Consider the following 16,690-nt stretch of genomic DNA (forward strand, 5'->3'; position numbering starts at 1 on the left):
TAATTGGGGTGGGGTGGGTGGGTTTTAAATCGACGAGTAGATACGTGTGTGGGGTTTGAGTGGCATCGTCGTACGCATGAGTCAGTCAAGGGATTCCTAACTGTTTGGCAAAGACTTGCACTTGCGATTTATCTCTAGGGCTTTTAAACAAGACCACGTAATGAGCATTGAGACTGATGGTGCGATGGGCTTTACTTTGCTGAAACAAATTTGGAGCAATGTAAATGACACTGTCATTACGATGATGCCCATGCGCGTAAACCACATTTTAATTTCTTCTTCGTCTTCTCCTATCATGTCGTCGAAAATGACCAGAGGGGTATGCAAGTGAAATGAATTCCTTCATAACCATTTCTAGTTCACACTTTCTTTGACCAGTTTCATGGTGTACATTACAAATCACCTAACTGCCATTGTTTCTTATGCAGTCAAAGGTTTATTATCAGTGCTTTTGTTGCAGTAGTTATCGCTCCTCGACCAAAATTAAATTCTGGCTAATGACTGATCAGTCTGCGTCGCCTACCTAAAATCGTTCCATTTTTAAGGAATCATTTCAACATATAATAAACTACACAGAAACTCGTTAAATAATATCGTACATTTGGGTAATAATTCAATATTTGCTTTTTAATTCTTGACGCATAGCTTGTTCACCGTTTAATTGTTTCTAGACGTATATTGTCAGTCGTGTGGTAACTTGTTTACCACACGATTGTAAATCCAGTTATATAGATGTGACATTCTTGGGGATTTTACACTCCGCAAGAACATTTTTATAGCATAAATACTGGAATATATTCATTTTTAAGCAATTACTGTATAAATGTACACTATTTAAGAAGACTGGGAAATCTAGAATGTGACCATGAGGTAATATTATTGAGTATCAAGGACAGCTTTTAAAGTTGTTTTCTTTTAAATTATTCCCGCCTCATGCGTATTACTCCGTCAAGCCTGTTACTGCGACATGCGTATTGCCGCATCATGCGTGTTAGCGAGTCATGCCTGTTACCGCGTCGATCCTATTACTGCAACGTGCCTATTACCACGATATGTCTATTACCGTGTCATGCCTATTACTGCGTCATGCGCATTATCGAGACATGCCTTTTATTGTGTCATGCATATTACCGCTTCATGCCTATTATCGTGTGATACCTATTACTGCATCATGCGTGTTACCGAGTGATGCTTATTACCGCATCATGAGTATTACCGATTAATGTCCATTAGCGCGTCATGCTTATTACTGGGTCATGCTTATTACTGTGCCATGCTTATTGCCGTATCAAACCTATCACCACCTTATAACTAATTTAGTGCTATGTGTATTACCGTGATATGCCTATTGGTGGCGCTCTATAATTTCGTATTTCACATGTTAGAATTTTAAAGAAAAATAATTTTCCCGGCTTTCCTCTCTGGTTATACTGGCTATTTTTTTTATATAAAAAAGACCTTCTATATACTAGGTATGGTTCAAATAACAATACTTCCCTTTATTTTTGTGTATGATTGATGGGTGTAATATGGCCTTACTCCAGATGTGCATCTTTCAAAAACGTGCTAGCTCCACTTGGTTATTTTCACTTCCTGAACTTCAGAGGTAAATTGTATTAAAAAAAAGCCGATAACATCTTTCATTTTATATATTTGGTAATTCATTTATTGTACTTTCAGAAGCTGGTATTGTCTAGTCTGGCAAAATTCATTTTCCCTAGTTTAATAGCTGCTATGTATAGTGTACTTTAGACTAATTCAGGCTGATTTTTGAGCACAAGGGAGCAGTCATTTTAGTTAGCAGTGAGCTTAGATCATGTACAATTTCCGAAAATACAATATCCAAAGAAATGTCAGCCACAATACATTAAAATAGCATAGAGGTATGCCAACATTCTCTCCACTGTGCATGTTTTAAATACTAAACAACTTCACCTTAGACACGTCACTCTCTCAAAAATACATAATAACTTGTGATCTCCCCCTTAAAGAGAGCATAGGTATTATTATTGTATGATTTAATTTTGATTGTATGGCTGAAACATTTAACTCGCAGGCATCAAAGCAGTCCTTTTGAATAATTCTTCTGTATCCCCCCCCCCCCCAACAGAACAGTATTTATTAGTGTCAGAGTCTCTAACAAGTCCAGCGTGAAATATTTGCCTATTGTTTAATATGGACGAAGCGAACTTGCTTTGCCATAATGTATTTTTAATTTCATTGCAAATAAATGAATAGAAACATGTTCACTGTATGTATCCTTTTACTTAATACAACAGTTTTAAATTTAAATTGACTATATTCCTATATTCTAGGACTTCTAATTTCCCCATAAGTATGGTCACTACTCATACAAACATGCCTTGTGGCAAATTATGTAAGTAAGAGCAAAATGAGCATGACTAGCTTATTTTCATGCTTAACATCAATATTAATGTACCATTTTATTCAGAACATCATACATAACGATATGAAAATAAGAAAATGTATTGCATACATTTTTATATTTGTTTTAAGGTGGCGCTCTACAGTTTCGTATTTTGCATAGGGTTAGAAATTTAAAGAAAAAGAATTTTCCCGGCTTTCCTCTTTGGTTATACTGGCTATTCAAAAAAAGACCTTCTATATATTAGATATAGTTCAAATAACGTTTAATTCTCTTTATTTTGGTGTATGATTGATGGATGTAATATGGGTTATAGAGTATACAGCTTGGCCTTACTCCAGATATGCATCTTTAAAAAGTGATAGCTCCACTTAGTCATTTTCACTTCCTGAACTTCAAAGATAAATTGTATAAAAAAGAGCCGATAACTTGTTTACATTTTATATATTTGGTAATTCATTCTTTGCCCTTTCAAAAGCTGATATTGGCTAGTCAGGCAAAATTCATTTTCCCTATTTTAAATAGCTGCTACGGATATTGTACTTTAGATTAATTCAGGCTGATTTGTTGAGCACATGGGATCACATTATAGTTTGCAGTGAGCTTAGATCATGTACAGTTTCCAAAAGTACAATATCCAAAGTAATGTCAGCCATATTACAGCAAAGTAGCATAGAGATATGGCAACATTCTCTCCACTGTGCATGTTTCAAATGCAAACAACTTCACCTTACATACGTCACTCTCTCAAAAGTACATAATAAGTTAATAACTGGTGAGTGCCCCCTTTATCGAGTCATGCCTATTACCGCGGAATTTGTGGAATTTGCAAATCCTTAGTATTCATTCGAAAGTTATGAATAACCTGTATGTAAACATCTACTACAGTACATACATCCTGCATGCAACTTATCTACCGATTTACTTGCATAACCGGTTGCAAATAAATTTTGAGTCACACGCACAGTTAGAGAGAGCTTTCAGTCTTCTACTCGAGGCCTTCTTTATGCAGCTGATAGATGTTACTAGCTGACAGTGAAAATAAAATCCAAGTCAATTCAAATGATTTTCTGCACTTTTACATGGACTGGATATTAATTATTAATAATAGTAAAACCAAAATAATTGCTTCTGGAGAAGGAAACGTCATGCAGTAAATCGTTCTTTTTAGATGGTTAAACTGAGTATAAGATGATTGGCATAAATATCTAAGTGTTTTCTTCTCAATATCCAGAAACTTTTACGAAGGCTAGGAATCTTGTTGTTGAATAAGTACTCGCACCTTTGAATTATTAATTGAAGGGGTCTGCACTTCGAGTTATTTGATCATTTTTCATTCTGTTAATACTTACATGTGGCAGGAGAATATGGGATGTTAAAAGCTGGATCTAGTAGAATAACTTTTAAGAATCAATTTTTAAACAGTTTAAAAGATTTATGAAAACATATACTCCAGTCTTTATACTACATGCGGAAGTAGACTGACAGACATTGCAAAACGCTATAAGTATGGGCAGGACTCATCAATGGAACGGAAAAGTTAGATGTCCAATTTTATATATAAAATGATTAACCTGGAACCTGATTCTGAAATTTCTGAGCACAACTGAACAACTCTTGCAAAGAAAATTATTAATAAAGTCGGAATATAAGGTTAAATGGAAATCATATGATTCCTCTTAAATTAAGAAAACTATATTAGTTATTTCTGCTAGAAAAAAATGTTGACAGGTATTTTTTGTAATAATACCAGTATCCAATAGTAAGAATTTTTTAAATTAAAAATCGAGTTTTCAGCGAACAATTCCATTATATCTTCTGTATGAATAGTTTAGGTCGGATTGACCGAATTTGATTAACAACTGTTATTACGTAGGTCATATAATTTTGAAATACAAATTTTACACACATACGCATGCACACACACACACACACACACACACATATATATATATATATATATATATATATATATATATATATATATATATATATATATATATATATATATATATATATATATATATATATATATATATATATATATATAGTTTTGTACAGGAATCACACTGACTATTTGAAAGGTGATATTCACTCTTCTTTAGACACACATTTAAGTTTTAGGTACTCCGTATTCCCTCTTTTACTAATTCTGTGCTTTTCTGTCTCTTTATATATATTAGGTACTCCGTATTCCCTCTTTTACTAATTCTGTGCTTTTCTGTCTCTTTATATATATATTAGGTACTCCGTATTCCCTCTTTTACTAATTCTGTGCTTTTCTGTCTCTTTATATATATTAGGTACTCCGTATTCCCTCTTTTACTAATTCTGTGCTTTTCTGTCTCTTTATATATATTAGGTACTCCGTATTCCCTCTTTTACTAATTCTGTGCTTTTCTGTCTCTTTATATATATTAGGTACTCCGTATTCCCTCTTTTACTAATTCTGTGCTTTTCTGTCTCTTTATATATATTATATATATTAGGTACTCCGTATTTCCTGTTTTACTAATTCTGTGCTTTTCTGTCTCTTTCGATCTCTCCTCTTTTTCTCTTTACTATATTATACGTGCAATACGTAACACAATCTTAACGCCTTGCATAATAGAACATAGAATGCACTCAACTAATAAGTGTTACATGTATGCCATGCATAATAGAACATAGAATGCACTCAACTAATAAGTGTTACATGTATGCCATGCATAATAGAACATAGAATGCACTCAACTAATAAGTGTTACATGTATGCCATGCACAATAGAACATAGAATGCACTCAACTAATAAGTGTTACATGTATGCCATGCATAATAGAACATAGAATGCACTCAACTAATAAGTGTTACATGTATGCCATGCATAATAGAACATAGAATGCACTCAACTAATAAGTGGTACATGTATGCCATGCACAATAGAACATAGAATGCACTCAACTAATAAGTGTTACATGTATGCCATGCATAATAGAACATAGAATGCACTCAACTAATAAGTGGTACATGTATGCCATGCACAATAGAACATAGAATGCACTCAACTAATAAGTGTTACATGTATGCCATGCATAATAGAACATAGAATGCACTCAACTAGTAAGTGTTACATGTATGCCATGCATAATAGAACATAGAATGCACTCAACTAATAAGTGTTACATGTATGCCTTGCATAATAGAACATAGAATGCACTCAACTAATAAGTGTTACATGTATGCCATGCATAATAGAACATAGAATGCACTCAACTAATAAGTGTTACATGTATGCCATGGACTTTTACCAATCAAATTTTCTTCAGTTCTGTTCGATTCAGTACATATCTGGCAAAAATAAAAATTTAATAGAGTACAACATAAAACATAATGACAACGCTTTTCACAGGGATGTCATAAACAATGTCTCCTCACCAAAATTCAAGTGATGTATTGAATTTCACCGAATGAAACGTTTTAGCAATAGTAAGGAATGCTATCAAGTACTGCCAATTGTTAATAAAATATTTAGTTTACCATTAAAGGGGAAATCAGGCTCTATCTCCATGTGCGTAATTAGTACATAATAATTGATGTCCGCGATGCCATGAATTCAGCATGTTAAATCAGCCATTTTCTGTTTTCCTGGCATAATATTGCATAATATGCCATAACTCTATTTTTCTTTTGCTCTTACAATTTCCAGCAATCTGATTGTTCAGGCCCTTTTGAAAGTTTTGGCTTCATACATCATGTATGAATCGAACAAAAATTTGCCGTTGATACTGGCACTACCTTGTACAATACTTGCATTGATATTTATTCTGTGTAAAATATTTGATGTCGTATTAGTTTACATCAACAACGAAGGCTCTGGGATAACGTACATAAGATAAGGATGTCAAGAAAGAAAAGGAGCAAATTCGACTTTATAAAACTGAAAGGTTGATCGATAAAAAAGCAGATAATTGGCAGGGGGGGGAGGAGGTATGGGTGAGTATCACGATTCCTGGCATTCCAAATGTTCGTCCAAATTACATTCTGACCTGTACCATGAAACAATGTTTCATATAAAACCAAGACGAGTCGATTATCCAGACTGGGCTGAATAGCTCATTTCGCCTCTTGATTAGACAGACAGACAGAAAGACAGATCTACACAGAGACATGATTTGGTTATCTCAGTTAAGCTTAAAGTAGGATTCCCATGATTTGAATGAAATTAGAGCCTGAAAGACATCCCCCTCGAAATGAGTAAACATTCTCTTTAGTTTGGAATTTCAATTTTAATAGATAGCTTCTTGCAGATTTTAATCATTAGGACTTTAGCACATTCACCCATAAAAAAGAGTGATTGTGATATTATGCATAGAGATCCAATGCGTATTTCTAAAACGAATTTAATATTGATCGACTCTGATATAGCAGAGAAGTGAAACATAAACTGGGCGTATCGAATCGATGAGTTTCAAACGAAGTACCTCATGCTGTTCATCGCTTTCTCCATCACACCCACGCACCCATATATATATAACTGAATTTGACCTTCCCAAATCTGAAATTGATATTTTCCGGGGGGGGGGGAGGGGGGCGCCAAATAGTCCAGCGCCGGCCCTATATATATATATATAGTTTTATTTACTCAATTTGACCTTCCCAAATCTGTCGAGTCTGATCAAAGCTCAGAATTTATGTCTGGAATTTTCCAACAAGTTATGTACGAATTAGGCATCCAGCAATTCAAATATTCTGCCTATCACCCTGAGAGCCAAGGGGCATTAGAAAGATTCCATCAGACTTTGAAAAATATAATTCGATCATATTATTTTGATACGGGTAAAGATTGGGATGAAGACATTCATTTACTATTATTTGCTGTTAGGGAACCATTTCAAGAATCTTTAGGCTTTAGACCCTTTGAACTGGTTTTTGGGCACACTGTGCGTGGACCATTGAATTTATTGAAAGAGAAACTTCTTTCTAATGAAGATTCTGAAATTAATCTTCTTGATTATGTTTCCAGTTTTGAATAGAAGTTGTCAAAGGCTTGTGATGTCGCAAGAGCAAATCTGTACTCTGCACAATCCAAAATGAAGTCAAGATATGATAAAAACTCGAAGGAAAGGAGCTTTCAACCTGGATATATAGTCCTTGCTCTCTTGCCTATACCACAAAATCCTCTTCAGGCCAAGTATTATGGTCTCTACACAGTAGACAGGAAAATAAATGATTTAAATTACATCATAAATACTCCTGGAAGTCGTAAACAAAAACAACTCTGTCACATAAACATGCAAAAACAGTATGTTGAAAGAGATAGCCAGGTTAAAAATGCAGTTGATTTAGTTGTACCTGTCCCACTCAATGAAGATTTAAGTGAATTAATATCATCGGATTCTACTGATATTGGAGCGACAAATCTTCGAAATTAAGAAATTATGAAAGATCTGGACCATAAACGTTCACATTTGCAAGAGCAAGAACGAAATGGACTTAAACAGTTATTATTTGAATATGAGTACTTATTTCCAGATGTTCCTACAAGAATAATAAAAGGTCTGATGACGTTGAAATTTTAAATTCCAAGCCTGTGAAACAACACCCGTACAGGCTGAACCCTCTCAAACAGGTATACCTGGAAAAAGAAATTCAGTATTTGCGGGAGAATGATTTTATAGAGCCCAATGAAAGTGACTGGAGTTCACCATGAATACTTGTTCCGAAACCAGATAAAACTTTCCGTATGTGTACTGATTATAGAAAGGTGAATAGTGTGACAAAAACGGACTCATTCCCATTACCAAGAATCGATGACTATATTGATAAGATCGGGAATGCTAAGTATGTTACCAAAATTGACCTACTGAAAGGATTTCGGTAAATTCCACTAACGGAAAGAACGATGGAAATTTCGGCATTCGTGACTCCAGATGGACTTTACCAATATAAAGTAATGCCGTTTGGGATGAAAGGGTCGCCAAGTACATTTCAACGTGTCATGAATATAGTTACCTCTGGTCTAGACAATTGCGAATCTTACATAAATGACGTCATCATCTACAATGACACCTGGAAGGAACATTTAGCAACAATTCGGAAATTCTTGGACAGACTCACTGATGTATGTTTGACAATTAAGTTATCAAAAAGTTAGTTCTGCCGTGCTAGTGTAACTTTTCTAGGACATATCGTGGTACATGGATAATTTATACCACTAGGTCAAGGCTATCTCTGAATTCCCTGTACCTGTTAATAAAAAAGCAACTGATGCGATTTTTAGGTATGGCCGGATACTATCCAAATTTTGTTCCAATTTTTTCTCTAATTGCTGAACCCCGGACAAATTTATTGAGTAAGAAAAACAAGTTCTTTTGGACTAAAAAATATCAGGAGGCTTTTGACAAGTTAAAAGCTAAACTTAAAAGCGCGCCAGTTCTTACAGCTCCAAATTTCAGCCAATCATTTAAACTGTCTGTTGATGCAAGTGATGTTGGGCTTAGAGCAGTTTTCATTCAAGAAGATGAAAATGGTATCAATCATCCAGGGTGCTATTTTCAAAAGAAATTAAATAAGCATCAAAGAAATTATTGAACAATCGCGAAGGAATGTTTGTCTTTCATATTGGCATTACAACATTTTGAAGTTTAACCTTGGTTCAGCTCCTTCGATTATTGAGTTTAGTGACCACAACCCCCTTTACTCTCATCGGCAAGATGAAAAATAAAAACCATAGACTATTAAGGTGGAATTTGTTGTTACGTGAACGTGATATTGACATCAGACACTTCAAGGAAAACGATAATTTAATAGCAGACGCACTTTCCTGTGTATAACAGTGTATTATTTCATGTACACTGTGTGTAATTTATATCTTGTCAACCTCATTTACAATTAGTCTGTGGTAAAAAGAAAGCTTTCGCATATAAATCTTTCTTTTTATTTATGGGTGAAGTGGTATGTATATTTGAACTTAATTTATATACGATTTATTAGTATTAACTGAAAAATAAAACGTTGTGCAAATGTAGGTATGACCCGCTGCAATTTGCACAGTACTTTTTAGGTTCATACCTCAATGTGCGTAAACAAAACCCATAAACTGGTACCTCCTTAGTTATACAGAAGAAAACAAATAATATAATGAAAGTCAGGACTTTATTGCAGGATAACAGCAAGAAAGCAAACGTATACATGAAAGTACAACTGATAAATAAAATTCATAATAGTGACTGTACCATAAATTCAAAATGATTATACGAACGATACAAAACTCAATGTTCTAATAATATTTCATCGCTACTAAATCAGAAAATATAAATTTTCTCACAAGTTACAAAAGATCTCGTATAAAATTACGAGACATTTTATAAATAACATCCATTTCTTTACATCTTCAATGATCTATTGTCAGATCGAATTAGTAGCCTGCGAAAGGTATATCGAATGTACAACTACACTAATTAAGTTCCTTATATATTCCGTTCATTTTACTACTTTTTTTAATGAATTCCAGTATATTAGTTCTAATTTTAGATACACCAAGACTATCTTACTTATGTTTGGCACTCACCTCGATACTACAGTTCGTATTGCATTTTCTGGAAATATTTGCATTTCATTGAAATGACCGTAAGTTTGGGTCGAAATAACTTTCCGGAACCGGTCAAATCACATCTGTGTACTTTATCATCCTATGACAAAGCCAGAAGGCTGAATTCTGAAACGTTACTCGGTACATACTCTCCAGGAAAAAGGAGAGAAAATAGTAGCTATTTAATTAGAATTATACTATGATGCAAAAATCAATGACTCAGTTACAATGATGATATCTTGAAACTTTAATTAATTAGGCTCACATTTCCATATAACTGTCGTTATTTCTGCCTGGTATAAAGACAGTTATTTCCATAACAATACACCCATTATACGAGTCAGTCATTCAAAAATATTAAAAGATATCATTAATGCTATAACATTTCAGAATGTCCTTCTCATGTTTCAAAAGCAATTAAACAACGTTCGAATTTTATGTTCGAAGTATCGGATATTCGAATTATCATAGCGGTACCATACTAGTTTAAAACTTAATTCCCGTTTTAAACAGAACGAAATAATATTTGAAACGCATTTACAGAAATTATTCAATTGCTACTCTAGAATGAAACTCATTAAAAAGCGAGAGAAATATATCAAGATGTCGTCGAATGTATTGAATAACTTGCGACAAAGAACGAAATGACAAGTGATGAACAAATGAAAATAAAAATCAAACATGTAACAGCTAAAAACTGGTAGATAGAAACGTATATGCCATCATTCACTTCTAAGGCACTAAAAGTAAATTATTTACTCGTTTTCAAATTTCTCACACATGTACATTTTCAGGCGCTTGACTGCTGGCTCATTATCAATAACAGAGAGACCAACTCACAACTCAAGTAGCGATGCTCAAAATTTAGAAATATAAGAAAACCCTTCTGAACGATAACTTTATTTAAATACGGACCTTTTATTTTAAAAACCATTATATTTTTTCAAAGGAATTTATTTTTGCAGGTAAGTCCACGCCAATTCTTCTAAATCTTTAGCAAATTGGGATTTAATATAGAGCTTGTATTAAGGCTTTTTCGATCCAGTGTTGTTGCTAGAACCATGTATTCAGAGGTAAAACGTTTTGTTGTTTACTTTATGTAGATTATGCTTAGCTAGGTCTTAGAAATCTTATTTCAAATTTCTAATCGATATAATGTTTTGGAATATCTTAAAATTCTTTAACTATTAAGTCTGGCTTCTTTTCCTTTGTATTAACATCTTTTCTAAATCCAAAATGAAATAAATAGAAATTTTATTGAAAAGAATCGGCTCTAATCCACTCACAACTTAAAAAGGTCCCGCCTATTGTATAAGACTGTAGGCATCGTCCGGCACAAAACATTTCAAACTGTACATTTAGCTGCGATTGAGGCTGAACGTGACATTTTCAAATAATTTCTTGTTTAAACAAATGAATAGAATAAACGTCAGTATTAAAGGAGATATTTACATAGTAACAGATTGCCTACGTCCTGTCAGTAAAATTGATTGGATAACATCCATCATCTAGTAATCAGCTAGGAAATGGGTACATGGCAGAAATATATAATCCGTTTTAAAATGTTTTTATTATTCACCAACCTCTGTTGATTGACTGATCATCTAGAGGAGCAGATGTAGAAGGGACGCTTGACCTTAAAATAAGCGCAAAGCAACCGGAAAGTTTCCTAATGTTCCTCAACAGATCGCTAAAATGAATGTCTGGAAACGCTTAATATGCAAGACTTCGTCTCCTGGGCCCCTATGGGAGTTCCGTTCCACAGACTCATCGCCTACATGTTTACTCCCCTCCCTACCCCACCCCCATTATAAGCAAATAATTATTCAGATGTAACATGTATAAATAATATTATTAAGTAACATGTATAAATAATATTATTAAGCAACATGTATAAATAATATTATCAAGCAACATGTATAAATAATATTATTAAGCAACAAATATAAATAATATTATTAAGCAACAAATATAAATAATATTATTAAGCAACATGTATAATAACTTAAATAATATCTGACTTAAAATATCGTATCATCATCTTGTAGTATAAAAAGAGCAAAATATTATTTACAAATGGCACGCGTTGACAAAATGCTTACAGTTCAATTCTAATATTAATAAAGTTCATTCACATTAATACATACCGGTTTATTTTATCAAGAATAATCTTCCTTTGGACGGCTAATCCCACTTGTGCTTCCCTCTAATTAATTTATATTAACCTACTTTATTCAAATATATATGCACTTCCCCACCCCCTTCCCCTCCCCTGGAAAAATAACCGTATGTCAATAGCTAATAAGTTCAAAGAGCAGTAAGTATTGGAATTTATTATATGCTCATTGTTTTTTCTGTTAACTTTACATTGCCATAATCGTTCAGTATTTTACGATATTGCACACCTTCTTATTGCATTCACGTGCATAAAGGAACTAATTTCTATTGTAAACAAACAATGGACGCAGACGCCAGCACTTTTGATTTGTAAACAAATCATGTACACTCGCGTAGTAGGTGCTTTCCGTTTTTGTTGATCAAATTTGTTTCTGAGTAAAGTAAAGCAAATGTTTCGTGGAGTGCCACATACCATCTGCTTTGGCACATTCCGCATTAACGTTTTTGATACAATGTTTCGGATTTAGGCTAGCTATACAGTAAACGTCAGAAAGGTCCATTACAAAATAACATACAAGTGACAAGGCATAAATTGTCTTCCTTCGCTGGTAATAAGAATGGCAAAAATATACTTACAGTTTTACATCCTGAATTTCCTCAAAATGTACTTTTTTAGTTCTGCAAATCCGAAATACATGAGGCATGTCATGAGCCATGTCATGGGTTCTCAATCTTGATTACACATTTGTACTGTAATTTCGAATATAAGTGCAAATGCTTCGTCCTTACTACACTCAAAATGAAATGAGCATTAAATTCCACAGCGTCGTTTTGATAATTGCTATTGAAAGACTTCATACTTTTCCCACATTATGATTTCAAACATTCAATGACAGAAACATAAATACATTTGTAGATGTCAACACGCTTCTCCCTCTCTTTTTCAATCTGATGTATTTCATGTGGTATAGTCACATATAAATCCAGTGCATAATCACAAAATTTTGTAGAATCGGCAACAATACCAAAAATACCAAAATCTATTTACTCCAGATCAAATGGAAAACTTGTTGAAATGCGCATTCATTCACAATATAGCTCCAAATTTCGATTTTAAGTAGACAAAAACGGCATTTTCTTTCCAAACTTATGTCTAGCAGGCGACTAAGTTTAAATTCATCTGGGCGGAGTTATGTGCGCATTAATAATGTTGTTGTTGTCTAATGATGAATCTGCGCTTGTGTACTTAGTTTGGAATACGGCATACATTCATTTACTTAGTTTTTTGATGTGTATTTTGTTTATATAATTAAGCCTTAGGTGAAATAAGAACATGAGCGTATAATAAAAAGGTTACGGCATTTGAATGGGAAAACATGAACTCATTTGGTCGGATGGATATAATGCACTCGCACGGTCGTGCAGTATTACATCCGAAAAACTCGTTCAAATTTTCCCATACAAAAGCAGTAATCTATAAATACAGCCTCTGTGCTAGTACTAAGTGATAATGTTTTCTAGAGAAATTAATTACCACATACACCGTGCAACAAGACTCGTTCATGCCACGAGAAGACCAAAAGAAAATCCATTCTTGTGCCTCCGATAACTTTAAAAAGATCCGTTGTCTTAAATAATAATAATAAAAAAATCTATTGGATAAGTAAAATTAAATATTTTATCCCTGATTAATTTCTGAATCATAATACTGGTGTTTCAGAACAGAACAGAAAGTTTAGTCAGTACTTGGGGCCTCAAGTCGATAATGCATAACATAACAAAGCATATTATAATACACAGCGCGCCATAAACAGTATTGGAAATATACACTTGGTTAAGTGTTGATATTGATGCTTTTCGACAGCTCGTCTCTTAGTTTAACAGCAAAAAACAAGTTTAAAAAAATTGAAACATCTGTAATAAGACTTATTTTCTGACTCAAAATACAATTCATAAATTTATCTGCAAAGAGGGTCATATAATACATCTCGTCGAGATATTTCCGTCATAAGTTGGTACAAGAAGTTCATAGACATGCACAGTGATACTCAGGCTCTGCACACTTGATATTTTCTTTAAGAATATAAATTGCAAGCTCTTCGATCTCTTTCAGTGTTATTTTGTCTTCCTCATGCAACCATTAAAAAATGCTTAACACATCGAAAAGATGCAAATGCTTTCTTGACAATGAAAGGTAGATCTAATGTTTTAAAATATCAAATTATGACTTGCATTGACTATTATAAACATATTTGGTAAATTTGCCTAGTTTATATGACAAAATCTGTAAGGAGGATTCCAACAGACTTTGTCTCAACATAGAAAACTGTTTCTGTCACCCATTTCTAGCTCTAGTCATGCATATTCAAAGCAATGAGTGAACAAAACATTTACTTTGCTGGCCCATGTACTTTTGCCGGCATCTTCCAGTTTTTAATATTGGATATCTGCTTGTCATTATATCTATACTTTTCGTCAAGTATTTTACACATCTGAACATATAAGTTGTACTCTTAGAGTATCATCCACAGTCACCAAGACTAACATAATTATTGATAGTACTTGTACGTTAAGTATATGTTGCACGAATTATGCAATCCTGTAAATGCTTGAAACAATCATGTGCTTTTAAGTTATTCATGCACGGAAATGATGTTTCTCACATGCAGGCCACAACACATTGTCTTTAGACTAATTAGCAATACATGCATATTAATAAGTCAGCAAACTACACGTTTCAAGATAGCAAAATTTCTCATTCCTCACTTTATAAAGCGTGCTGAATGAGTGACATTATGGAATCGTTCCACAAATATGGATTCCTGATTCGTGACAAGCGTGGAGGAACGTTTTATTATTATTAAAGGAGGAACATACATGAAGATTGCTATTTAGCTATCCACATTAAACTACCCCTCCCCGAAAGAGATTGCTAGACATACAAGTCTACCCACCCCACAATATTTTTATCCTGCCAATGATATTAGATTTTTGATCAATATCATTTTACAGACCGTGTAATTTAAACTTTCCACCACACTGTGCGCCAATTATGAGTAAATAACTATGTCTAATTGTTTTAAGAGAAGAGTGACTGGTTGCCAAAATAAGCTCGATGTAGGAATTGATCCAATCTGATTAAAATCAGATCTCCGCTGTCCTACGACGATGACCGCTTAAGGGTCGTGTTCTGGTGACCTTTAAGTTAGTTAATGGAAATGCAGCTTTCAAAAATCTGAAAGTGAATAAAATCGTTCGGAACACATTCATACTCTTCATCCACACTGTTAAGTCCCCCAAACGCGAAGAAAAAAGACGTCATCTGATTTGTGGATAAAATTAGCGATTATGGTAAAACCATAGGTTACTAGAACATGACCCCTAAGCGGTCGTTGTCAAGTCTTTATGTATAACAGTGGAGATCTGATTTTAATCAGATTAACAACTGAATATTGTTCATTATTACTGATTGACCAAGGAAACACGTTATGTATATATGTCAGTGAAATAACTGTATAGAACAGTGAGAAATTATTGGCATTTGCATCATTCAGCCAGCATTTCAGTACAGAAGATATAGTGTAGTGTGTTAGTAATTCAGGCCAACTATTAGACAGGTTTGAGTGCAGAGTGAGGCACATCATGGAATAGCAAGACAGCAGATGCAAAGTTGCACGCTACAGGAAACTCTCTCGTTCCTTCTCGTTCATGCGACTTAGTTTTTCCTGTAATAAAAGAGATGATAGTATAATTCCTAGGATATAACTTTAATGACGAATGGATTGAGTGAGCAAATTAATTCAAAGACAGAGCAACACTTTTCATTAAGGCACTTACATAACAAAGGCAGAGGTGTGCCGTATGGACTCTGTTATAGGTCGAGTCAAACCGCATACAACAAAGATCCTGGTCTGATATAGCATAATGTGCCTCGAGACCAGGGTGTATATTTTTTGTTATACTGGTTACTCCTAACAAACTGAACAGACCCAAATCTGCCGGCACATCAGATCTGGGTGTGTGCAATTTGCAGTTGTACACGTCTTATAAGTAAGTATAGATGGTGTTACATATGGTGAACTGTAAGATAAAAAAAGCAAGAACGGGGATTTATATTTCCCAGAAAAGGAAGAAAGGACATTCCAGTTTGCATTGTAATTATTTTCACTTTGTGGTGAAAACAAAATATTTTCGGATTATCAGACAATGTAACGTTCATGATAAAAAAGAATCGAACAAAATATTTCCACTGATTTAGACCAGAGCAAGCGCTGTAATAGTGTGCCGAATGTTATTGTTGTTTTAATAGAGTTTAACACCATTTTCAGCACAAAATAGGCTATACATGGCGGCCAGTATAAACGGTAGTGGAAGAATCAGGGAAAACCCCGGAAAGAACCACCGACCAACGAGAAGCTAACTGCAAGCTTTCTCTCATACCCACATTGGCCGAATCCTAGACTCGAACTCCACGCAGACAGAGGTGAGAAGGCAATGTAACGGTGAGCACTTTAGACCACTCGGCCACTCGGAGCCTTTCGTGTGCAGAATAGGCAAATAATTATATAAATTCTCCGTAAGTAAAAGGAGAAAGACACAAATTAGATTTTCTTGT

The 16,690-nt window shown here is 34.1% G+C and overlaps 1 protein-coding gene across 2 annotated transcripts in view; it reads right to left on the reverse strand.

Annotated features, from left to right (window-relative positions):
• Positions 1-9,504: 9,504 nt before the first annotated feature.
• The window catches only part of LOC149797745 (glutamate receptor 3-like), an 86,154-nt gene continuing 78,968 nt past the window's right edge, over positions 9,505-16,690 (reverse strand). For both annotated transcript variants that reach the window (XM_089962689.1, XM_089962688.1), the window contains exon 12: positions 9,505-15,800. In XM_089962689.1, coding sequence (XP_089818815.1) covers positions 15,753-15,800 — 48 coding nt within the window. In that variant the 3' untranslated portion in view covers positions 9,505-15,752. The remainder of the gene's footprint in view (positions 15,801-16,690) is intronic.

This window comes from Sinohyriopsis cumingii, chromosome 6 (genome assembly GCF_028554795.1).
Source record: "Sinohyriopsis cumingii isolate HCF-2022 chromosome 6, ASM2855479v2, whole genome shotgun sequence".
NCBI lineage: Eukaryota > Metazoa > Mollusca > Bivalvia > Unionida > Unionidae > Sinohyriopsis > Sinohyriopsis cumingii.